The sequence below is a fragment of the Nelumbo nucifera genome, chromosome 1 (genome assembly GCF_055504915.1).
Source record: "Nelumbo nucifera cultivar China Antique chromosome 1, China Antique-T2T, whole genome shotgun sequence".
Taxonomy (NCBI): domain Eukaryota; kingdom Viridiplantae; phylum Streptophyta; class Magnoliopsida; order Proteales; family Nelumbonaceae; genus Nelumbo; species Nelumbo nucifera.
In genome coordinates, this window is record NC_142649.1 from 188,470,488 (window position 1) to 188,494,632 (window position 24,145).

Consider the following 24,145-nt stretch of genomic DNA (forward strand, 5'->3'; position numbering starts at 1 on the left):
ACCCAGGTCGCAATGGAACGATCCAACCGTTGCACTAAGGCCCACTCTCAGAGAGAAAAGAAAGAAGAGAAAAATCCTAAAATCACTCTTCTGGGGTTTATAATGATCTGTCTTACTATTCTCCGATCAAAATACTCCTCAAAGCACAGGTACTTCCCTCGTACTAGAGCATAGACGCATGCCTCTTCATGCTCATGCAGATGTCAATGTCCAAAGTATTGACATATGTGCATCAAAATGCAACAATTGATGATAATGACCATTCAATCAACTGAGACAGTGGGATATATATTTTCACGATATAAGAAAGCAAGAACAAATCAGGATCATATGTTTAAGCAGGTAAAACATCAATTATCTCTTCACCATTCAACATCTAGTAAACTTCCAAAAAAGAAACATCTTGTAAACTAGCGTACACCACCATCGTCCCTACCAATATGTAGAGTTATTGTGATGCAGGCTGAGCAACATGGTCTTCCTTTCTCAGGGTGCCTTACTCTTTGGTGGGGAAGGAAGCAACTGCATAAAAGTAAAAAAATAAAATAAAATAAAATTAGCAGAAGGATTAAAAATACTGTTCAATATACTTTTCTCTTACGTGGCAAAAGAAATAGGGTTCCCCTTCCATGAATAAAATGGACCTTTCTTTCAAAAAATAAAAAAGAAAAAGAATAAATGAACCTTCATAACAAATAGTTTTACTAGCAAGCACCTGATAACAAGAGATTAGTGAGCTGACAAACCCAAAGCTTCCTGTCACACGAGGAGTGACCTTCTTAGGTGCCAGTTGAAGCAGTCCAACTGCGACCACTGCATCCATGATTGCTTTTACAAGAGCTAATGATCTGTCATTTGATTGTTTGAGCTTAGTGCGGTACTGCTCATTCTGCATCCACCAACAGAAAAAAGAACTGTCTTCAGAATGAATGGGAACAGGGGAAAGACTGATACGGTCAGCTCCTTTAAGAAATTTGTACCATATACTGAAAAAAGAAAAAAAAAACGTACTTCGTATTTATCAGTGTTCTTGAGTTCCTTTTCCAACTTCTTCATTGATGCAGACAGTCTTGCAAGCTCCGCAAGCTTCAAAAGATGAAAAAGTGGACCAATTTTGTAAGTTAACTTTCAGGACCATATGCCTAGAGTTCAAAAAAAGGGACATATATCAATTGGCACTATTGGGAGCAAAGAGGACAAACCTCAACTAGAGTGGTACAAATTGAGGAACCCATCCAACAGAAAAGAGATATCCTGCCAACCAGCTCTACACGTTCTTTGTTCTAGAACAACCAATGAACTGTCTAAGTTACTAATTTCTAATGCCTCATTGTATATAAATATAGTAAAGAAACCCTCACCTTATAAATGCCTGTTCTTCCAAGCCAGACAATTTGATCCAGAAACAAGAAAGTTGACAACAATGCATTTTTTGACTGAAAGATGTATCAGGTTAACATCACAAAATGTAAAAGGAAAGGAAAATGATTCAATCTGCAATCAACATGTACCTTTCCAAGTAAAATAATTGGAAGAGGAGTTCCTTTAGGAGTTGGACTAATAAGAGCATGCAAATCATTGACAAACTGCAAATTCGTGAATAAAATTAGATAATATTCCAAATAAATTTGTAGAAATATGTCTCACTTTCAGATAAGTTTTCAGCAATAGAGACAAAATTAAGCATATGACACCCTTGATACAAGTTAAAACATTGATGCCCAACCCAGAGGGACCAATTGTACAAGTAGACCTAGAAATGATGCTGCAAAACTTCATGGTGTTAATGTCCCAAAAAAACTAACCTTAAAAAGACGAAAAATTTTGCGAGCCAAACTAGTTGATTTATCAACATTTTGAGCTGTACCAGGCTCTCCATTGCTCAAGAATTTTGAACCATATTGTATCGCCCTGCAAATCTTATCCCTGGCTTCAGATTTGCTCAAGTACAAGACAACAAGAGCAAGTTCTGCTCTGGTTGCATCTAATGTACTCATCTTTTTCCCTCAATGCACCTGCTCAGTAATAGCAGCTAGTTTCAATATAAGCCACCCACTAAAGATCCAACACTAAGAGAAGCAGTCAGCATTTCAATGAACATAGATATTTGATCCATAAAATCTGCAGAAGGATAATTGATATAGGAATTAAGGAGTCAAATATGGAATTTCCATATTTCTTAATGTATTTTTCTTTTGTTGGGTGACCGGGATATTTTGGTTCTTTGATATATTTTCTGCAGTATGGCATTGAACAGAATGGAATGGAAAAACAGGATTCATGTAGCAAGCCCAATATGGATGAGACAAGGCTTAGATGATAATGATGATATGTTTTCTGCAGTCCAGCCTAAGAGTTTTCTTTGTCTAGTCATAGTTAACTTGTGTCTAAAATTTTGTAAACATAAGATGAGTAGTTAGAGAGTAATAGCAGTTCCCTTAAGTTGAAGTAGTGATAGCAATGTAATTTAATTTCTGTTTTCCTTGGTTTTAGTAAGAGCCACCAATCTCAAGGGTCTGGTCTTGTGAATGCAAAACACTGATTGGTCTTTTGAGTAAGGTTTTGCCTCTTGCTTCTATGGTGAGTAATTCCCATAAACTTTAGTGACTTGTGGTGCCTGTTAAACACCAGTAACTCTGGGCTTTTCCTTTTCTCTCTTTTGCTTTCTCTATAAGTTTTCTGATTCCCGTATCAATCATTCAAAAACGGCCAAGGAGAACATCAACAAATTACATCAATAAAAAACTGAAATTGATCCCATGTGTGCTCTTGATCAATTTCCCCATAAAAACTAATGTTGTGCTGAACAGGTTTGTTATGTAGCTCTTCACCAACCTGTAAAGATTTGTGAAACAGAATGGAATGACAAAACAGCATTCATGTAGCCAACTCCATAAAATTGGGCTAAGGCTTGGATGATGATGATGTGACCAAATCTGTAAAGATTTGGAAGCAATTTTACATATCACTGCTCAAGAGAGAAGAAAACTCACACTGAAGGGAGAATGACACTTGGAAAAAGAAAATATTCAGGAATCGAGATACATTGTTCTTCATTGTTCTCAGTTTTATTACAACCCACAACTTCCATAATTAAAAAAAGTCAACCCAGTAATAACTCCTGTTTACATCAATTACATCAAACCAATTCAACTTTATTTATTAAGGATTGAAGAGAAGCCCGTTAATCATGCAACTCATGTCCAGTGCATGTCAATATGGGAATAGGTTCAACCAAGAATGATTTCATTACTCTCTTTCGCTCTCTATCTTTTTTCTTCTAAAGCTGCAATATGTTTTTCTCTTTCTTTTCTCTACCCAGATCTGAATCTCATTTTCATGTACCTCAGATCCTTAATTTCTCTTTTGTTACCTACCACATCCAATCTTGAAGGACATTCTCCTTCTTGCCTTGCATCACCAGTCCTACCAAATTCCATCCGAAAACTCCACATAAACCTCCAATTTCCAAACTTTCAAACTTTCATGGAGAATCTATAGTTGCTAATCCCCAACCTCGTACACCCTCCTAGCCCTAATCGCCTCATTTCATTAGGCCTAAAACCAACCCTAAACCTAAATTGAATCCATAGCCACCACCTCAGATATGTTCCTTATCCCTACAAAGAATTATTCTTTAATTTACCAGTTCTAGGTCATAGCAGCCCAACAACAATTTGGTGTCAGGCCACCTATATTTTAAAATTCCCCTACCATCCTACATCAGTAATTCTCTAACAAAAGATGATTTTTCTGAATTTGTTAATAATCATGATAATTCAAAAATGAAAAACTTCAATTATGAAATTGAAAATAAAAAGCATTTCCTCGAAGAACAGCATAAAAAAACAAATATGCAATAGTAATTAGTAAGTAAAATACTTCAGCAAATTATGCCAACATGTATATCCTAGTCATAGATATGCAATAGTAATTAGTAAGTAAAATACTTCAGCAAATTATGCCAACATGTATATCCTAGTCATAGGTCGAAAAGACGATTATTTTCTTACTACCTTATTTGTGGTCAGAGAAATATTGTTAGATCTACATGTCATATTCAGCCTATGGACAGCAGCAACATAGTATATATTTTCTTTCATATGCCCAATCCCCTTCCCCCTTCCCCCTTCCCCCACCACCCAGAAGAAGAGGGCCAAATGTAAGATAGAATAGCTTCTTCTCTATAATTATTTTTCATCTTTTTTTCTGTGCCTTCTTATTTTTGGTTCTTTTATGATCTATTGCAACTAAACTTTTCCATCCATCCATCTTATATTCTACTGTTGTTTCCTGTGGGTAAAACCATTAATCCCTTTTATTTACTGATAAATCCCTTGGGAAACTACTTGGTGTAAAGGTAACATGTTGGGTGAGTCTGACTATCTGGGAGCATCCACTTTATGCAAAAAAATACCAAAGGTTAGGACCTCACTAATGGTGATCCATGACCTCACACCTCTTGGCATTCCACAGGCCTGTGACCTTTGGTTTTCCAAGGGCTTCATGACTCTACAATGGGGTGACTAAATTGTTTTCTGGTACACTGAATATCTTCAGTGATTGAACCATTGGAAGATATACCACCATCGTTACCTCTTTATTTATGTACCCTGTTCATTTAGAAAGGAGAGCGTGAAGTGAGCTTTTATCAGCAGCTGCTTGTAATCAGTGTAGTGAGTGAACACCAAGGTCACCCTCTATAACAAAGAACAAGAAGAATTCATCTTCGTGCCACATTATCCTTTGGCAGAGACTAGAGAAGTTGTAATCCCACAATGACAAATAGTGGAAGTTTACCTAGACTACTGCCATGGTTTTTCCCTTCAAGTTTCAGAAGGGTTTTCCACATTAAAAATCCATGTGTATGCTTGTTTTCTATTCTTATTCTGGTTTTTTATCTTCCCCATCTCACTAGTTCGTTGTTTGCTTTCAGTATCACACACTCCCAACAAACTAGTATCAGAGCCTAGGTTCATTGTTGTGTGATTTTTGTCAGTATCTAGTGAGACGGAAGAGAGCTCTTGCATGGTGTTCAAGCTTACATCTTCAAAATACATAGTCTAGAAGATAAAAATAGAAGATATTCTCTACTGTAAACAGATGTTTCAGCCCATCAAGCTGAAAAATGTCAAACCCTGGACCAAGTTCAACGATGACTGAGTACTGCTGAATAGGAAAGTTGTTAGACCAATAAGGCAATGGATAAACCAAAGTGTCTTCTACCATGTTGCACAATAAGTCAATGCATACAAGCTATGGCTGAAGCTAGAGAGTCTATGAGCACAAGACCTCGCAAACAATACTTTCATGAATCGAAAGCTAGTAAACATGAAGTACAAAGGAAGGGGGTTGGGTAAGTTGTGATACTAGTTTGTTGGTGAGATGCTGAGACAACGGAAGATAAATAAGCAGAATAAGAAATTGCGACTCTTCCTTTGTACTGTACTGTAGTGAAGCTGGAAGAAGAAGACGCAGGTTGGGTAAGTTGTGACTCTTCAGAGGACGATGCTGAGACAGACTTGGAAGCTGAAAATCAAGTTAAGGATGGGATAGAAATGCTGGAAGACACCTTCAACACAGACATTATTTTTGCTGAGAATGTGGAAGACGCTTCATCTATGCTAAGACCCACCGCTGAGAAGGGGGAAGACTTTACCTCCATGCTGAGAATCCCTGCTGATGGTGAGCTGACAAATGATGCTGCATGCTACTTGGAGGCTGGGGGGGATAACCGAACCTTGGGAAGGAAACAATCAAACAAGATAATGAACAGGGGGCTGGGAATAAATGAGATGGTAATGACTGAACACCAGAATTCAGACTTTGATATATCAGGAGGGGACGAACGACAGAGCCCCAGAAGTACCAGCAAGGGTGAATCATGCCTAGGGTGTGACCAGCATAAGCATACTCTGCCACCGAATTGTGAAACCCAGATTGTTGTTGAACAACCTCTTCTTTCAGACCCAGGCATGCTTGTGGTTTTGGGTTTTGAACTAATCCTTGTTCTGCTCTTGATGGTTGTCTCCCAGATTCCAGGCCTGCCTCACTTCCAATTACTCATGACAGGTGTGGGGGGTGGGGAGATACAGAATAAGGATGAGAAGGAGGAGGGGGTATGCAATTTAGTCTTGGAAGAACTTGGGAAAACAAATAGAGTGGAATTAGAAAGGGATAAGGCAAATGAGGGTGAGGTTGGTGGGTCTAAAGAAGACAGAGGAGGAATGGAACAGAAAGGGGTGTACGGGAGGCATAGAGAGGACGAAAATAAAGGTGTTGAAAAAGGAATTGAAAGAGAGGATTCCTTAGCCGAATTTGTAGGAAAGCTAGGCTGCAAGATTAAAAATCTGAATGAGCTGAAAGTGCATCTGAAGAATAAGAAAGAGGAAAGGAAAGTCAGAAAAAGAAGGTTAAGTGAGGTTGAAAGGCTGAAAAAGGATGTAGAAGGGGACAAGGAATTTAGTGAGTGGAAGGGTAGGGGAAGGGGAGAAGATTAAGGGAAAAGTTTAGGGGTGGGGTGGATTTTTTCCGGTACAATGAAGATTGCGAGTTGGAATGTGAGAGGATTGGGGAAAGCAAGTAAGAGAGCACTAATAAAGGAGGTCCTAAGGAAAGAAAACCCAGATATTTTTTTAATCCAGGAATCTAAACTCGTGACTTTTGACAAGAGTTAGGCTAGAAGTGTGTGGAGGGCAAACGGTCTCAACTGGGCTATGAACCCTTCTTGGGGCTCATCAGGAGGATTAGTCACTATGTGGAAGAATGAAGTGGTGGAGGGAGTTGAAGAATTAGTTGGAAGATTATCAGTGTCTGTTAAATTCAAACAAGTGGGAGATGGGTTTGAATGGGTCTTAACTAATGCTTATGGTCCCACTGGATACAGACAAAGGAAGGAACAGTGGGAAGAATGGGAAGATATTAGAGGATTATGGGATGGACCTTGGTGCCTAGGAGGGGATTTCAATGTGATTAGATTTAGTGAAGAGTGCAGTAAGGTACGACAAAGGAGTACCATCAGTATGAGGAAATTCAATGAGTTTATAAATGTTTTTGAACTCAAGAAACTTGAACTCCAACATAACAGATTCACATGGTCAAATCTCCAAGCTGATCCAATTTGTTCCAAATTAGACAGATTCCTTTTCATTGCAGATTGGGAAGAGCATTGGGGAGACATAGTGTCAAGGGCCCTTCCAAGTTCTGATCATTGGCCAATCTCACTCTTCAAGTCTGAATTTAGAAATAGAGGACCTTCCCCATTCAGATTTGAGAATATGTTGTTGCTTCTTTTTAAAGAAGAGATCAGTTGGAAGCAAAAATCCAGACACAAATGGGTGAAGGAGGGAGACAGGAACACAAAATTCTTCCATGCTATAGCTAATGGTAGAAGGAAGAAGAATTGCATTTCTAAATTGGAGATTGATGGTATAACTTTAACCCAACAAAATGAGATTGAAGGGGCTTTTGTGAATCATTTAAATCTATTTTCAAGAGACCCTTAAATGAGAGATTAAGGATTGAAGGCTTGGATTGGCCTAGGCTCCCTGGCGAGCTGATTGATTGGTTGGAAAGAGAGTTTGAGGTTGAGGAAATAAGGGATGCCATCTTCTCTATGGATAGAGCTAAAGTCCCAAGACCCGATGGTTTTACAATGGCTTTTTATCAAGACTGCTGGGAGATTATTAAGGATGACATCCAGAAGGTGTTCTCAGAATTCTTTGAAAGAGGGGTGATTAACCCTGGTCTGAACTCTACTTTCATTGCATTAGTCCCAAAAAAGGAGGGTGCTTGCCACCCGAAGGAGTTCAGACCCATCAGCTTGGTTAATAGCCTATGCAAAATCATTGCCAAGGTTCTCTCACGCAGAATTAGAGAGGTTCTCCCCACAATTGTCTCCCCTAACCAAGGTGCATTTGTGAAGAATAGGCAAATTGTGGATCAAATACTAATAGCAAACGAGAGTGTGCAAGATTTCAAAAGAAATGGGAAGAAAGGGTTGGTATGTAAATTGAATATAGAAAAGGCTTATGACCTGGTTGATTGGTATGTGTTGTTGGAAGTGCTTGGGTCCTTTGGTTTTGGGCAAAGGTGGTGTTAGTGGATAAAAGGGTGCATTAGGACTTGTCACTATTCCATTTTGGTGAATGGTAGGGTGGTGGACCATTTTCCAGCTACTGGGGGTATTAGGCAAGGGGACCCCCTATCCCCCTTTCTTTTTACCCTGATTGATGAAGTTTTGGGGAGGATTATGGAGAGGGCAGATTCTAGGGGTCTGGTAAGTGGTTGGAAAGTTGAGAGGGTAGGAATTCAGATCACTCATTTACAGTTTGCGGATGACACGATTCTATTTTGTAGAGGGGAGGAGATAAAGTGGGTTAGAAACTTGTTGAGTTGGTCCGGTTTGTTTTTATTTAGTTAGGAAGTTGTTGGGCTTTAGGCCCATTAGTTTATGTTTTTTTTAAGTTGTGACTTTTCAGCTATATTAGTAGCCGCCCTACTAAGGGCATCCTTGTAATATCTCATCCTTTAAGTTAAGTATAAATATAATGAGAGGTAGGCGGCTAGGGTTACTTTTACAATCCTGGTTGACTTCTTACTCTTTTCTTCTTCTCCTTTCTTCTCTACTGCTGAAATCTTCATCTTCCCCCTCTTTCCTTTCACAAGAAACTCGACTAAATCTGCAGTTAGTGATTTCTACTTGGTATTAGAGCGGGGCCGAAGGTTCCTTGAAGTTGTTTTCTCATGCAGCCCTAGATCGGCTGACTGCATGGTGATTTAAGAGGTTGATCGAAGCTCTCAGGTAAGCCCAGTTTTTGGATTTTTTTGGTGGATCTATGTGCCCTGTAGCTGGTCTAGGGTTTCTCATCAAAATCAAGAAAAACTGGAGAAAGGGGAAGAGTCTTGTTTCTGTTGGACTCTTCAATTTTGACCTAGGAAGTGGCGCCCTAATTTTTTAGGGTTCCTTGGAGTTTTTTGTAAAGGTCGATTCAAGTCCTGCCTGATTTGGAGGTTTCTGGAGAGAGTGGCTGCCTCTTCTCTCTCTTCTCCTGTCCCGTAGAAAAGAAATCTTTTGTGGGAGGACCATCTAGGGCACCAGAAAGATGTTGTTGGTTCCAAAAGTGTTTCATTTGATCTTCTTGCATATTACATTAATTTTCTTTGCACCTTTTGAGAAGTATGGATGGTCACGGAGTTGAAAACAAGCTCGGGAGTGAAATGGGACCAGTGGGAGGAGGTGCTGGAGACCTTTTCGGGCTGGGACCATTACTAGTTAAGTTGGATGGTTCGAATTACTTAGAATGGTCACAATCTGCAAAGATGGCCATTGGTGCTCGTGGGTAGTTAGGGTATACCATTGGTGAAGAAGTGAAACCCAAAACTAACAGCTCCCGGTGGGTACAGGAGAACTATATAGTGATGACTTGGCTGTGTAATTCCATGCTGCCCCATATAAGTAAAAACTTTTTATGGGCAAATACAGCTAAGAAAATATGGGATGGGGTTGCAGAAACCTATTCATAGAGGGAGAATGTTGCTAGGGCTTATCAGTTGAGAAATCAGATTATTTCTACAAGGCAGGGAGATAGATCTGTTGCAGCCTATTTTTCAGCCCTTAAAACCCTGTGGCAGGAGATTGACCATTTAGAGACATTTGCTTGGGAAACCACTAAGGATGCAACTACCTATCAGAAACATCTAGAGAAGTATAGGGTGTTTGAATTTCTTGCTGGCCTTAATCTTGAGTATGATATTGCATGACAGCACCTTCTTTCCAGGGACAGTGTTACTCTCTCCTAGGCATATGCCTTTGTGTCAGGGGAGGAGTGCAGGAGAGATGTGATGATGAAAAACCTTATTCCTGATCAGTCTGCCATGGTAAGTGCTGTGAAACCTAAACAAAGTAGAGATCGGGGTGGCAGTGAAATCAATAAGGAAGATAAAAGAGATTTGATCTGTGACTACTATAAGAAGCCTAAACACACAAGAGATACTTGTTGGAAGCTTCACCCACATCTTGTGCCGACTAGATTGATAAATAAGAAGGGAAATGCACACATGGCAGTTACTGGTGACATTCCAGCCCCTCACTACAGCTGCTCTGGAGTCTGTTGCAGCTGCTGCAGTAAGGGTCGAACTTGAGAGGTATGGGCTATTTCTGAACCAGCAAGATACACCCAGTTCCAGTTCAACCGCAAGCGGACAGCAAGGTACAGGTGGCACTAGTGGAGTCCACTCTACTTCCTTTGCTCACACAAGTAGTTCACACGATGAAGTACCATCCTTGGTGAGGAAATTTCATCAGATGGTACTAACATAGTTTTGAACAAGAATAAAGGTGTTCAGATCCGATAATGCTAGGGAATATTTTGAAAGACACCTTGCCTCATATCTGTTAGGATATGGTGTTGTCCATCAGAGCAGTTGTCCCTACAGTCCACAGTAGAATGGTGTTGTAGAAAGGAAGAACAAACACATTGTTAAGATTGCAAAAAGCATGATAATCACATCTATAGTTCCAGTTCGGTTTTGGGGTGATGCAGTTCTCACAACAGTATATCTGATTAACAGGGTGCCTTCTCGTATACTTGGATTCGGCACCCTATTCAGTCTCCTTTTTCCTTAGGGGGAGATGTTTCATATTCCTCTCAGGGTGTTTGGGTGTGTCTGCTTTGCACATATCCTTGATCCTCACCGCTCGAAACTTGATCCCAAGGCAAAGAAGTGTGTCTTCCTTGGATATGCAGAGAATCAGAAAGGGTACTACTGCTATGATCCAGTCTCTGGGAGTCAGTATATTACCATGGATGTCACCTTTTTTGAATCCACGTACTTCTTCCCAAAGAATCCTTCTCAGGGGGAGTGTTTTGGGGAAGTGAGTCAATAGTCTATTCCTCTCCCAGTTCCAGTCCCTATGTCTACTCCTGTGCTTGACCACCACCTTGTGTCACCTACCTTGCCACATACCTTGCCACCTCCTTTGCGTTTTGCTTCTCAGCATTACTTACGACAGAGACTTCACAAGGAGGTTGATTCCACTACAGCAGAACTCACATCACTTCCTATCGATTCCTTGGAGACTCCAGATTCGGCTGACATGGATTCAGGTATTCCTCTTGGTCCCGTTACTGTTTCAGTTCCCATTGATCCTACTAACATTGTTACAGATAACCTTGATCTCCCTATTACTCTCAGAAAAGGGAAGAGAAAGTGTACTGCTCATTGTATTTCACAGTACTTATCCTACAGTGGACTTTTTCCTTCCTACCGTGCTTTTCTTTCCCCTCTTGATTCAGTGTCTATACCCAAGGGTGTTAGTGAGGCTCTCTCCAAACCTGAGTGGAAAAAGGCTATGCAGGAAGAGATGGCAGCTTTGATTAAGAATTAGACATGGAACATTGTGGATCTATTAGAAGGCAAGGAGACGGTTGGATGCAGATGGGTTTACACAGTAAAATATAAGGCAGATAGAAGTATAGAAAGGTACAAGGAAAGACTTGTTGCAAAAGGGTACACACAGACCTATGGCATTGATTACTTAGAGACCTTTGCACCAGTTGCAAAGATGACCTTTGTTCGGATACTTCTTTCTCTTGCTGCCTCATACTCTTGGCCCTTGTTTCAACTTGATGTGAAGAATGCTTTCCTAAATGGGGATCTGCAAAAAGTGTATATGGATCTTCCTGTTGGCTTTTACAATGATACTAAAAAGGGAAAGGTATGCAGGCTTAAGAAGTCACTTTATGGCTTGAAACAATCTCCTAGAGCTGGGTTTGACAGATTCAGAAAGGCCTTGATTGCTTTTGGCTACACTCAGACTCAATCCGATCACACCTTGTTTGTGAAGCGAAGGGGATCTTTGGTGTCAGTCCTAATTGTTTATGTGAATGATATTATTGTCAACGGGAATGATCCGAGTGAGATTGATGGTTTGAAAAGGAACCTACATAAAGAATTTGAAATTAAGGATCTTGGAGAACTGAGATACTTCTTAGGCATTGAAGTTGCAAGATCAAAACATGGAATTTTTATCTCTCAAAGGAAGTATGTCTTGGATCTTCTACAAGAGACAGGGAAGCTTGGAACAAAGGCAATCAACACCCTTATTGATCAGAACCATAAAATCAATGCATCAGAAGGTGAACTAGTAAAGGACATTGGGAGATATCAGAGACTTGTGGGTCGGCTGCTATACTTGTGTATGACAAGACCAGACATTTCCTATGCAGTAAGTGTAGTAAGTCAATACATGCATGCTCCACGAGTCCAGCATTGGGAGGCAGTTGACAGCATTCTTGCTTATCTGAAGGGACACCCGGGCAGAGGCATATTGTTTACTGAACAAGGGCAGGATCCCTTGTTGGGGGTAACCTTGTCTCATGGAAGAGTAAGAAACAAACAGTGGTGGCAAGATCAAGTGCTGAAGCCGAATACAGGGCCATGGCACATGGAGTTTCAAAACTTCTCTGGATTCGTTCCCTATTAGAAGAAATTGGTGTACATGCAGAAGAACCTATGATGCTATACTATGATAACCAGGCAACAATTAACATTGCCCATAACCCAGTCCAGCATGACCGAACTAAGCACATTGAAGTGGATAGACATTTTATCAAAGAAAGGGCAACTTCTAAAGAAGTTTGTCTTCCATACATTGCTTATGATCTGCAACTCGCTGATGTTCTCACAAAAGGTGTTGCAAAGAACAAGCTGGAGCATGATCTATGCAAGTTGGGAATGTGTCATTTACTCCCAACTTGAGGGGGAGTGTTGAGTTGGTCCGGTTTGTTTTTATTTAGTTAGGAAGTTGTTGGGCTTTAGGCCCATTAGTTTATGTTTTTTTAAGTTGTGATTGTTCAGTTATATTAGTAGCCACCCTACTAAGGCCATCCTTGTAATATCTCATCCTTTAAGTTAAGTATAAATATAATGAGAGGTAGGGGCTAGGGTTAATTTTACAATCCTGGTTGACTTCCTACTCTTTTCTTCTTCTCCTTTCTTCTCTACTGCTGAAATCTTCATCTTCCCCCTCTTTCCTTTCACAAGAAACTCGACTAAATATGCAGTTAGTGATTTCTACTAAACTTAAAACGGGTGATTAATGTCTTTGAACATGTGACCAACCTCAAAGTCAACTTTGATAAGAGTTGTGTGATTGGTGTTAATATGGGGGCCAAAGAGGTGGAAGAAAGGGCCCAAATATTGGGATGCAAGATTGCACAGTGGCCTCTGAAATATCTAGGACTTCCCTTAGGGGATAATCCTAGTATAAGGGACTTTTGGAATCCAGTGATTGAGAAATTCACAAAAAGGCTAGCTTCATGGAAGAAAAACTATCTATCTTTGGACGGTAGGATAACATTGATTAAAGCAACCATGGCGAACCTCCCAATATATTTTTTGTCTATGTTTAAGATTCCTGACGGAGTGTGTAAGGTGTTGGAGAAATTCATGAGAGATTTCCTATGGGAACCTGGGGAGGAGAAAAGGGATCATAGAGTCAAGTGGGATTTGGTAAATAGAGCTAAAAAGGATGGTGGTTTTGGCTTAGGTAACTTGTAGAAGAAGAATGAAGCCTTGTTAGGGAAATGGTTATGGAGACTAGCAAAGGAAAAGGATAATCTGTGGGCTAAAATAGTCCTAAGTATTCATGGGCAAGAGGCAAATGGCTGGGACACGGGTGTTTCACCTAGGGCTACAAGAGCTTCTCCCTGGAAGTCGATTCATACTATTCTTCCATCCTTCCTTTTATCAAGTATGACCTTTGCTCTGGTAATTCTATAAGATTTTGGGAACACATCTGGGTGGGCAACTCACCTTTGAAAGAGTAGTTTCCTTCTTTGTTCTCTCTCTCTCAAGGTTTAAAAATGAGCCTGTTGCTACTTTCCTAACCTATTCTACTTCTGGCCCTGTTTGGAACCTGGGCTTCCGGAGGCCACTTAGAGACTCTGAATTGGATTCCATTTCTAATTTGATTAAGATTTTGGAGGAGGTAGTTGTTGACCCCTCTAGATTGGACAGTAGGATTTGGGCTCCTACTCCTTCGGGTATTTTTTCATGCTCTTCCTTCTTCAAGGAATTCACCCATTCCCATTCGGTCCTTGATCCTCCCTTCCCGGCTCCGGAAGTTTGGGGTAGACCAATTCCTCCCAAAGTAGGTGCTTTATGCTGGGAAGCTATCCTAGGAAAGTGCAACACTTGTGACTTACTTCAAAAGAAAAGGCCAAGATGGTGTTTATCCCCGCACTGGTGTATCTTATGTAAGAGGAATGGTGAGAGCTGCTATCACTTATTTGTTTCCTGTCCTTTTGTTTCAGAAATCTGGTGTTGGCTTTTCTCTCTTTTTTGTTGCAAGTGGCCCACTCCCCCAAGTGAACTAAGCTTGTTTAACTCTGTTCCAGTGAGGGGTTTAAAAAAGAGAGGTAAGATCTTGTGGAGATGTATAAGAGCAGTTGTATGTTGGTCAGTGTGGGAGGAAAGAAATCAATGAACCTTCCAGGAAAAAGAAAGGAACAACGAAGCCATCATTGATTTAATCTACATTAGGGTGGTTCGTTGGGTCAAGTCTACAAAGCTTTTTGAAGGTATCTCAGCAGGAGACATCATTAGAAATTGGAAAGAAGTTGCCTGGTCTGCTCGGCTGTTTAATGCTACTGTTCCAACTTGGTCTCCTCCAATTATGGGGTTCACTAAATTGAATTTTGATGGTAGCAGCAAAGGGAACCCAGGCCTTTCAAGTATTGGAGGAGTGTTCAGGGATGAAGAAGGTCGAATTATGGCTATGTTTTTAGGGCCTATAGGCTGGGGGGATTCTCTGAGAGCTGAAATTTCAGTAGTATTAGAAGGAATTAAAAGAGCCAAACAACTGAATATTAGGAAGCTGTTGGTGGAGGGTGATTCTAAACTGGCTATTAACTGGCTGCAGAAGGAAGAGGCTAGTTTATGGAAGTTCTCGAATGAAAAAAAAAAAATTTCCAGCTCACTCAAGACATGCAAATTCAGTTTCAGTGGTCCAAGAGGAGCGCCAATTCTTCTGCAGATTATCTAGCTAAACAAGGGGTGGGAAGAACTAGTTTCTTTTGGGCTGTATTGTAATGTGATGTTTTTTGGGTGGGGTAAGAGATTTTACCCCCTTCTTGTTGTATCTTTTCCATATCCTTTTAATTAATAAAAGTTTCTGTTATTGATCAAAAAAAAAGTACAAAGATGGTTGCAATGTTGCTGAGCAAGTTCCAAGAAGTATTGAACAAGCTGTCCAATATGAAGATAGTGTTTGATGATGAAGTTCAAGCACTGCTACTTCTGAGTTCATTACACAATAGTTGGGAATCCTTGGTGGTTTTGTTCAGCAACTCAGCTCCCAATGCTATACTAACCATGAACATGGTAAAGGACCACATGTTCAATGAAGAGACAAGGAGGAAGAAGAATGGAACCTCACTCAATCTGAAGCTCTTGTTGTTGAAAAACAAGGCAGGAGCAAAATCAGGAAATCTAATGACAACGACAAAGATAAGCCCCAAGAAAGATCCAAGTCCAAAAATAGGGTCAAGTGCTACCATTGTGGCAAACCTGGCCACATCAAGAAAGAACACAGAAAGCTCAAGAGGGAGCAATCCAAAGGAAATGGTGAAGACAAAAGGGAAGCAAAGGATGTTGTGGCTATTACAACTGATGGCGAGGTTGTTATCATCTATAATTATGGAGCTGTGAACCTTGCATGCCATGACTCCAACTGGGCAATAGACAGGTGCCTCATTCCATGTCACCTCACAGCGGGACTTCTTCTCTTCCTACAGTAGTAGAGACAATGGCTATGTCAGATTGGGAAATTATGGTGTTTCTAAGATTGTCAGCGTAGGTGACATTTGTTTGAAGACTAATAACCATGGTTGCAAGTTGTTGCTGAAAAATGTCAGACATGTTCCTAAAATCCACCTCAACCTTATCTCTATCAGTTGCCTTGATGATGCTAGATATTCCAGCTACTTTGGTGAAACGAAATGGAAGCTCACCATAGGATCTCTAATAGTGTCCAGGTGAACACTCCCTATGTGACACAAACCACAATCTGCAAATGGAGAAGTGAATGTTGTGGAAGATCCCTCATAGAGCTATGGCACAAGAGGCTCGGTCACATGAGTAAGAAGGGACTTGAGACCCTTGCAAAGAATGAAGTGTTGCTCATTGTCAAAGGTATGCAACTGAAAACCTGTTTTGATTTATTAGCTGCCAAACAACACAAAATTTCATTTCAAAGAACTCCTTCACATAAAAGCCAAAATATTCTCAACCTTATACATACTGATGTGTGTTCTATGAGTGTTAAAACACTAGGTGGTGCTTTGTATTTTGTCACATTTATTGATGATCAATCCAGGAAGGTATGGGCCTATGCTCTAAAATCCAAAGATCCAGTGCTGATAGTATTCAAGCACTTTCATGCCAAAGTAGAAAGAGAAACTAATAGAAAATTAAAGTATGTAAGAGCTAACAATGATGGTAAGTACCAAGGTCCATTCGATAACTACTGGAGAGAGTATGGCATCAAACTTGAGAAGACTATTCCCAAGACCCCCAGCAGATCAGAATAGCAGAGAGGATGAATTGCACCATAGTTGAAAGGATCATGTGTATGCTCTTTCACTCCAAGTTACCCAAGCCTTTCTAGGGAGAAGCCATGAGGACCACGGTAGACTTAACCAATTTGTTGCCCTCCCTTCCATTGAATGGTGATGTCCCTAAAAGAGCTTGGAGAGGGAAGGATGTTCCCTACATACTCCTAAGGATGAAAGGTCCAAGCTTGACAGCAAGGCCAAGCAATTATCTTTATGGGATATGGTTATGAAGATTTCAGCTACAGGTTGTGAGATCTTGTAGACAAGAAGATCATCTGGAGTAGAGATGTTATGTTCTTCAAGGACCAGACTACTGAAGACTTTGAGGTGGAAAAGCCAAGGTCTGAGCAAGAAAGCTTTATGGTTAGGTTCAAGTCCTCCTCCCATGGTGAATGATGAAAATAAGGGAGAAATTAAAAAGAATCCGAAATCTCATAGGGAAGCACTTCAAGTGATAGCGCATTTCAAGATGCGCAACCACCCTCTAATCCTCCACTAGAACAACAATTAAGAAGATCTATCTAACAGAGGCAATCCTCTAGAATGTATTCTCTGAATGAGTATCTACTTATCATTAATGGAGATGAAACAAAAAGTTTTGAGGAGGTTGTGTCACATAAGCACAAGGAGGAATGGTTGAAAGCAATGCAAGAAGAGTTGAAATCCTTGTAGGACAACCACACCTATGATCTAGTGAAACTACTTGAAGAGCAAGATAGCACTAAAAAATAGGTGGGTGTTTAGAGTTAATGCTGAAGGAAGTGATGCTTAGACAAGATACAAGGCTAGACTAGTTGTGAAGGGTCTTAGTCCAAAGAAAGGAGTTGACTTTGAAGAATTTTTTTCACCAATTGTTAAAATGTCTTCCATCCACGTGGTTCTTACTATGGCAGTGAGCATGGATTTAGAAGTTGAACATATTGATGTTAAGACTACCTTTTTGCATGGAGACTTAGAAGAGGAGATTTACATGGAGCAGCCCGAGGCTTTCCAAGTTAAAAGCAATGAGCACATGGTATGTAGATTAAAGAATAGTCTTTATGGACTCAAACAAGCTCCAAGGCAGTGGTACAAGAAATTTGAATCCTTTATGACAGATCATGGATTCAGTAAAACCTCATCCAACCATTGTGTGTTTGTAAAGCATTTTTTAAACAATGATTTCATCACTATTTATATTAATAGTTGCCGCCCCACTTAGCAATTTATATCAATAGTTTAAAACATGGTAAAATTCCAATACTGCCCCTACTACTTACCTAAGCTAAAAGATAACTGAAATAACCAACCAACTAACACAACTAACACACTAACAACAACATAAATAACACAAAGAAACATGCAGCAGTGGGGACCACAAATAATCATATTATTGTTCCACATCTCCACACTCCCCCTCAAGTTGGGAGTAGATATTAGTCATTCGCAACTTGCATAAATCTGTCTCCAACTTGGTCTTTGTAACTGCCTTGGTGAAGAGACCAACAAGCTGCATATTGGAGATAATATATGGAAGACACACTTCTTGGGAAGCAACTCTCTCTGATAAAGTGTTAATCCACTTCAATATGCTTAGTTCTATCATGTTGTACCGGATTATGGGCTATGTTAATAGCTACTTGATTATTACAATACAGCATCAGAGGCTTCTCATAAGCAATGCCCAATTCCTCAAATAGGGATCTCAACTATAACACTTCAGCCACACCATTCGCCATAGATTTGTATTCGGCTTCAGCACTGGAGCGAGCAACAACATTTTGTTCCTACTTCTCCAAGAGACAATACAGACCGCATAAGAGATATAACCTTGTCTTCAAGGGGCTCTCCACCATCTACACTTATCCTATGATTTTGTTCAATAGGTGTGTCAGTAAGTTTAACACCTAGCTTCCCAATTTCTTCTAAAAGATAGTTGAAAAACAGCCCTTCGAAGTATGGGACTGTGTAAGATTAGATGAAACCAAAAAAAGGCAAACAGATGAGAAGGTTGGTGAAGATGAAGAGAGAGAGTTGGCAGCAAGGAGAGTTGTGAGATGAGAGGTTCAAAACTAAACTCTCCCTCTAACACTCTAATACAATTTTATTAAGTTAATTCTTGAGTAATTACAAGAGAGGCCCTTGGTTGGGCAAGAAATTACAAAAACACAGTATAGAAGAGGATGGGCCCAGAATAAGGCCCATTACAGACAAGAATATAAATATAACATAGAATAACAGCCTATGGGCCATTCGGCCCATCTTCTCTACACTCCCCCTCAAGCTGAGCATAGATGTTAATCATGCCCAGCTTGCCAGTGTCATGCTGAAGCCTTGCCTTGGGAATGCCCTTAGTGAGAAAATCTGCCAATTGTCCTTCAGAAGTGATGAAGGGAAGACACACTTCACCCGAAGAGACTCTTTCTCGAATAAAGTGTCTATCAACCTCAATATGCCTAGTTCTATCATGTTGTACTGGGTTGTGGGCAATGTTGATGGCGGCCTGATTATCACAATACAACATCATTGGCTTGTCATGATCAATCCCAAGTTCCTCCATCAATGACCTTAGCCACAACAGTTCAGAGACTCCATGTGCCATGGCCCTGTATTCTGCTTCTACTGAGGGTCGGGCCACAACTGATTGTTTTTTGCTCCTCCAAGAGACAACATTACCAGCTACCAGACTGCAATACCTTGAAGTAGATCTTCTGTCATCAATATTTCCAGCCTAGTCAGCATCAATATAAACTTCAAGTTTCAGATGACCATGCTTGGTAAACAGAATTCCTTTTCTTGGAGAGCCTTTCAAATAACACAAAATTCGTTATGTGGCTGCCATATGAGTATCTCGGGGAGCATGCATGAACTAGCTAATACAACTGACAGCATATGCAATATCTGGCCGAGTCATGCACAAGTACAAGAGTTTCCCAAGAAGTCTTTGAAAGACCCCTTTGTCTTCCAACAATGTTCCATCTGAAGCAGAAAGTTTGTTACTCATATCAATAGGAGTTGCAATTGGTCTAGCACCCATTTTCCCAGTTTCAGAGAGCAAGTCAAGGACATACTTCCTTTGGGAGATAAGAATCCCATCCTTGGATCTAACAACTTCTATGCCAAGGAAGTATCTCAACTCTCCCAAGTCCTTAATCTCAAATTTTGTTTGAAGGAAAGACTTAAGAGCACGAATTCCTGAGGCATCATTACCAGTCACAACAATATCATCAACGTACACAATGAGATATGCTGCCAAAGATCCACTTCTCTTCACAAAAAGGGTATGATCAGACTGTATCTAAGCATTGCTGAATTTAACAAGTGCTACTCTAAATCTCTCAAACCATGCTCTAAGAGACTGTTTGAGTCCATAAAGGGATTTCTTCATTTTGCATACCTTTCCTTGCATATCACTTCCATACATTCCTAGAGGGAGAGACATATAAACCTCCTCATGTAAGTCACCATTCAGAAACGCATTCTTTACATCCAACTGATAAAGGGGCCAGTCAAAGTGAGCTGCCAGAGATAAGAGAACCCTCACAGGTGTCATCTTAGCAGCAGGTGCAATGGTCTCCAGATAATCAATCCCATACGTCTATGTGTAACCTTTTGCAACTAGTCTGGCCTTGTACCTCTCAATAGTCCCATCAGCTCGGTATTTAATGGTAAAAGACCCATTTGCAACCAATTGAATCCTTCCCTTCAGGCAAATCCACCACTTCCCAAGTATCATTCTTGTGTAGGGCATCCATTTCAAATTTCATGGCATCTCTCCATTCTGGAATCTCAAGAACTTCTGACACAGACCTGGGAATAGGATTAGAAGCAACTGAAGAGAGATAAGCAAAGTATGAAGGAGAAAGCAGACCATAAGAAAGGTGTTTGGAAATGCAGTTTACAGTGCACTTCCGTTTTCCTTTCCTAACAGCAATGGGAACATCAAGATCCGGGAAAGATGGTTCCAAAGGGGTTGAAACAGCACCTATTGTCTCATCTGTGATTGGAAGTGCATGAGGCTCACTTGTTGTAAGGGAAACAACCTGCTCATTCCTGGATCTTTGCCTTTGATACACCTTGGGATTGTGGGTAGGACGAGGAGGTAAAGAGATAGGAGCACTAAGACAAGGAGAATGGAGTGATTGATCCTCCCTTGATTCATTTGGAGAGGACACAGGCTCATCAAGAGACTCAACTGGGACAGGGAGAGGAAGAGCAAACACTTGTGACAAACTCTCCCCCTGTGGACAATGTCCTTCCTGAGAGGAACCATAAAAAGGAGAAAGTTCATCAAAGGTAACATCCATTGAGACATATCGAGTGCCAATCTTTGGATCAAAACAACAGTAACCCTTCTGTGTGGGGGAATAACCAAGGAAGATACACTTGTGGGCTTTTGGTTCAAACTTATGTCTCTAGGCACTTGGAATGTGTACATAACAGGTGCAGCCAAACACACGAAGAGGAATAGGGAAGAGGTCCTTGTCTAGATGAAGAAGACTGAAGGGGGATTTAGACCCTAAAACCCTGGATGGAATACGGTTTATGAGGTAGGTAGCAGTGAGAACAGCATCACCCCAAAATCTTGTAGGAACATGTGAGGCAAACAAAAGGCTCCTTGCAATTTCAACAATATGCCTATTTTTTCTTTTAGCAATTTCATTCTGTTCAGGGGTTCTAACACAGGAACTTTGATGAATAACCCCCTTGTCAGAGAGATACGAGGATAAGTTCTTCTCAAAATATTCTTTTGCATTGTCAGATCTGAAATATTTAATCATGGTATCAAACTGGGTTAAAACAAATTCATGAAATTGCCTCACAAGTCTTGGAACTTCTTCACGAGATTTCATTAGGAATATCCAAGTGAATCGAGAAAAATCATCAATAAACAGGATGAAGTATCTATAGCCCCCCATAGAGGATAAGTGGTAAGGCCCCCACACATCAGAGTGCACAATATTAAAAGGAAAATAAGATCTTTTATTGCTCAAAGGGTAATTGTTTCTACAATGCTTTAATAACTGACACGATTCACAATTAAGAATGAACACACTGATTCCCTTGAACAATTCAGGGAATAGATGACTTAAAGCAGAAAAAGGCAAATGACCCAAACGACAATGACTCAACATAATTCGACTGGCAGACTCTGAAGAGGTAGAACCAAAAGCAGCATTCCTAGGCTGATCAAGGCATTGTCCAGGAGTGTCGAGCAAGTATATTCCATTCGCTTCATGGCTACTCCCAATCACCTTCCGAGACTCCAGATCCTGAAAAACATAGTGGGAAGGAAAGAATGTTACACAACAATTTAATGACTTGGTTAAGCTACTTACAGATAACAAATTTGTATTTAATCTAGGTACATGAAGAATGGAAGATAGGAGTAAGGAGTCTGTAGCCTTGACAGTTCCCTTGACAGAAATAGAAGCAAGAGAGCCATCAGCTAAGGTGATTTTATCACGACCAGGAAGCAAATCATATGAAACAAACAAAGTGGAAAAGTTGGTCATGTGATCAGAAGCACCTGAGTCTATGATCCAAGGGGTCTTAAGATTACCTGAGGAGGTTGCATAATTAGCAGAAGCTCTTATACCTGAGTGAGCAAATGCAGAGGTGGCAGGACTTCCTGAAGGGTTGGAAGATGAAGTTACACTTTCGAGATGACTGATCATCTTCCCAAACTTTCCATACTCAACTTTCATGGCCACCAACTGTGCACAGGCAGACTCAACTTCAGCATCTGTACCAGTGGCTGCATTTGCACTCCTTGTCTTTCTACCATCATGTTTCTTCTGGAATCGAACAGGAACAAGACCGGGATGTAATTTCCAGCACTTGTCTTTGGTGTGCTTTGGCGTTTTGCAATATTCACATACAACCTCCTTTTTTCCATAGCCACTAGGAACCCCTACAACTCCTTTGGGTTTAACCCCCATATTTGCAAGGTGATCATTAGTGCCAACCCCTTGAACCTGTACCTGTCTTCTGCTTTCTTCACTGCTGACCAAAGCATATGCTTGTGACAATGAAACACTTTCCTTGGATAAAATATTTTGTTTTGTGATGTCATATTCAGGGTTTAGTCCAGTTAGGAACTCAAAAACCCTGTTTCTTTCAACTAATTTCCTATAGGTTTCTGCATCATTGGAAGTATCCCAAGTCACAGCCTCTATCAGATCAGTTTCTTGCCATAGAGATTTCAAGGTTGAGAAGTATACCGCAAGGGATTTCTCCCCATGTCTTAAATTCTTCACATCACTCCTCAGTTTATAGGCTTTGGCTACATTTAGTTTCTGGGAGTAGGTTTCTACGACACTATCCCAGATTTCCTTAGTTGAGTTCATCCACAGATAACGTTGATTAATCTGTGGCTGCATTGAATTCACGAGCCACCCAATAACGGCGTAATTCTCTTGCATCCATTTCTCAAAAGAGGGATCATCCACTAGGGGAGCCTTCTTGCTCCCGGAGATAAACCCCCACTTTCCTCTACTACAAATATAAATTTTCACAGATTGTGACCATGCCAGATAGTTGGTTCCATCCAGTTTAACTGTGGTCACAGTCAACAAAGAATCAGCTAGGGTTCCCAAAGCATGTCCATATTCAGCAACACCCTTACTCTCAATATCTGAGGAGTCCATCATGTAAAAGCTTCAATTAGGGTTTTGGTCAGCTTCCACTAGTGTACTAATTGTTGATGAACTCAGATTGAGTTAAATCGGCAACAAACACAGCAACTCACAAGGCCAGTTCAAACCTGACAGCCGTGAGAACCAAGCTCTGTGGCAACTCTTCCAAGAAGAAGAAGGCCTGGTTCAGCCTTCAAGAGATAACCAGCAGACCTCCGAACACTGTGTACCCGATTGGAGTACCTTTCTAGTTAGGGATTCTAGGTTCCCAACAATAAGTGCCCTAAAGAGAGCAAGAACACAGTCCACAGTACTTAAGAGGCCTTTTTACGAACACTATGTATGCAGCAGTGAACACCCCACTGTCACCTAGTAAGAACCACTTCAGGAGCAGTCCGTATAGGTCCAAGAAGCAACTGAACTGAAGTAGAGACTCGTACCACTGAGTCCAAACAAGTTTCGGCCACTTGACAGTCCAACAAGATGAGAAACCAACCCAGAAATCTCTGAGTTAAATCAAGTCACCAACAGCCGAACAGCTGAACAGATTTAGAGGGTTTCGAACTCTTTAACAGCCCCCCCAAATCAGAAATATAACCCAGTAATAACTGAAGCAACTTACAGTTTTATCAATCTCTGATTTGAGCTTCAAATCGGGCCGAACAGTCCTCTTTGATTCTTCCTGGTCACCGAACTATTCTCCAAGCGATTAGAGTCTTCGGCACCCTCCAATGACCTCCAAGAATCAGGCGAATGAGTCTAAACTTCCAGCCCTAGAACACCCTCATGCAGTCGGTTGGACTATACCCACATGAGAGCCACGCCAAGCTCAGGCCTACTCTGATACCAAGTTGAAAAACAGCCCTTCGAAGTATGGGACTGTGTAAGATTAGATGAAACCAAGAAAAG

The 24,145-nt window shown here is 40.7% G+C and overlaps 2 protein-coding genes across 6 annotated transcripts in view; one reads left to right on the plus strand and one right to left on the minus strand.

Annotated features, from left to right (window-relative positions):
* Positions 1-262: 262 nt before the first annotated feature.
* Positions 263-24,145, minus strand: part of LOC104596173 (peroxisomal membrane protein 11C-like) — a 34,935-nt gene continuing 11,052 nt past the window's right edge. For all 5 annotated transcript variants that reach the window (XM_010257227.2, XM_010257226.2, XM_088895654.1 and 2 more), the window contains 7 exons: positions 1,806-2,015; positions 1,512-1,586; positions 1,362-1,436; positions 1,203-1,283; positions 1,012-1,086; positions 716-889; positions 263-522 (listed from right to left, as the gene is read on the minus strand). In XM_010257227.2, coding sequence (XP_010255529.1) covers positions 487-522; positions 716-889; positions 1,012-1,086; positions 1,203-1,283; positions 1,362-1,436; positions 1,512-1,586; positions 1,806-1,997 — 708 coding nt within the window. In that variant the 5' untranslated portion in view covers positions 1,998-2,015 and the 3' untranslated portion in view covers positions 263-486. The remainder of the gene's footprint in view (positions 523-715; positions 890-1,011; positions 1,087-1,202; positions 1,284-1,361; positions 1,437-1,511; positions 1,587-1,805; positions 2,016-24,145) is intronic.
* Positions 6,717-7,505, plus strand: LOC148804269 (uncharacterized). Its single transcript, XM_088900385.1, has one exon. The coding sequence runs from the start codon at positions 6,717-6,719 to the stop codon at positions 7,503-7,505; it is 789 nt and encodes a 262-aa protein (XP_088756511.1).

Excerpts from the sequence above, each read along its gene's own strand:
- LOC148804269 (XM_088900385.1), top strand. The coding sequence starts at position 6,717 with ATGAACCCTTCTTGGGGCTCATCAGGAGGATTAGTCACTATGTGGAAG.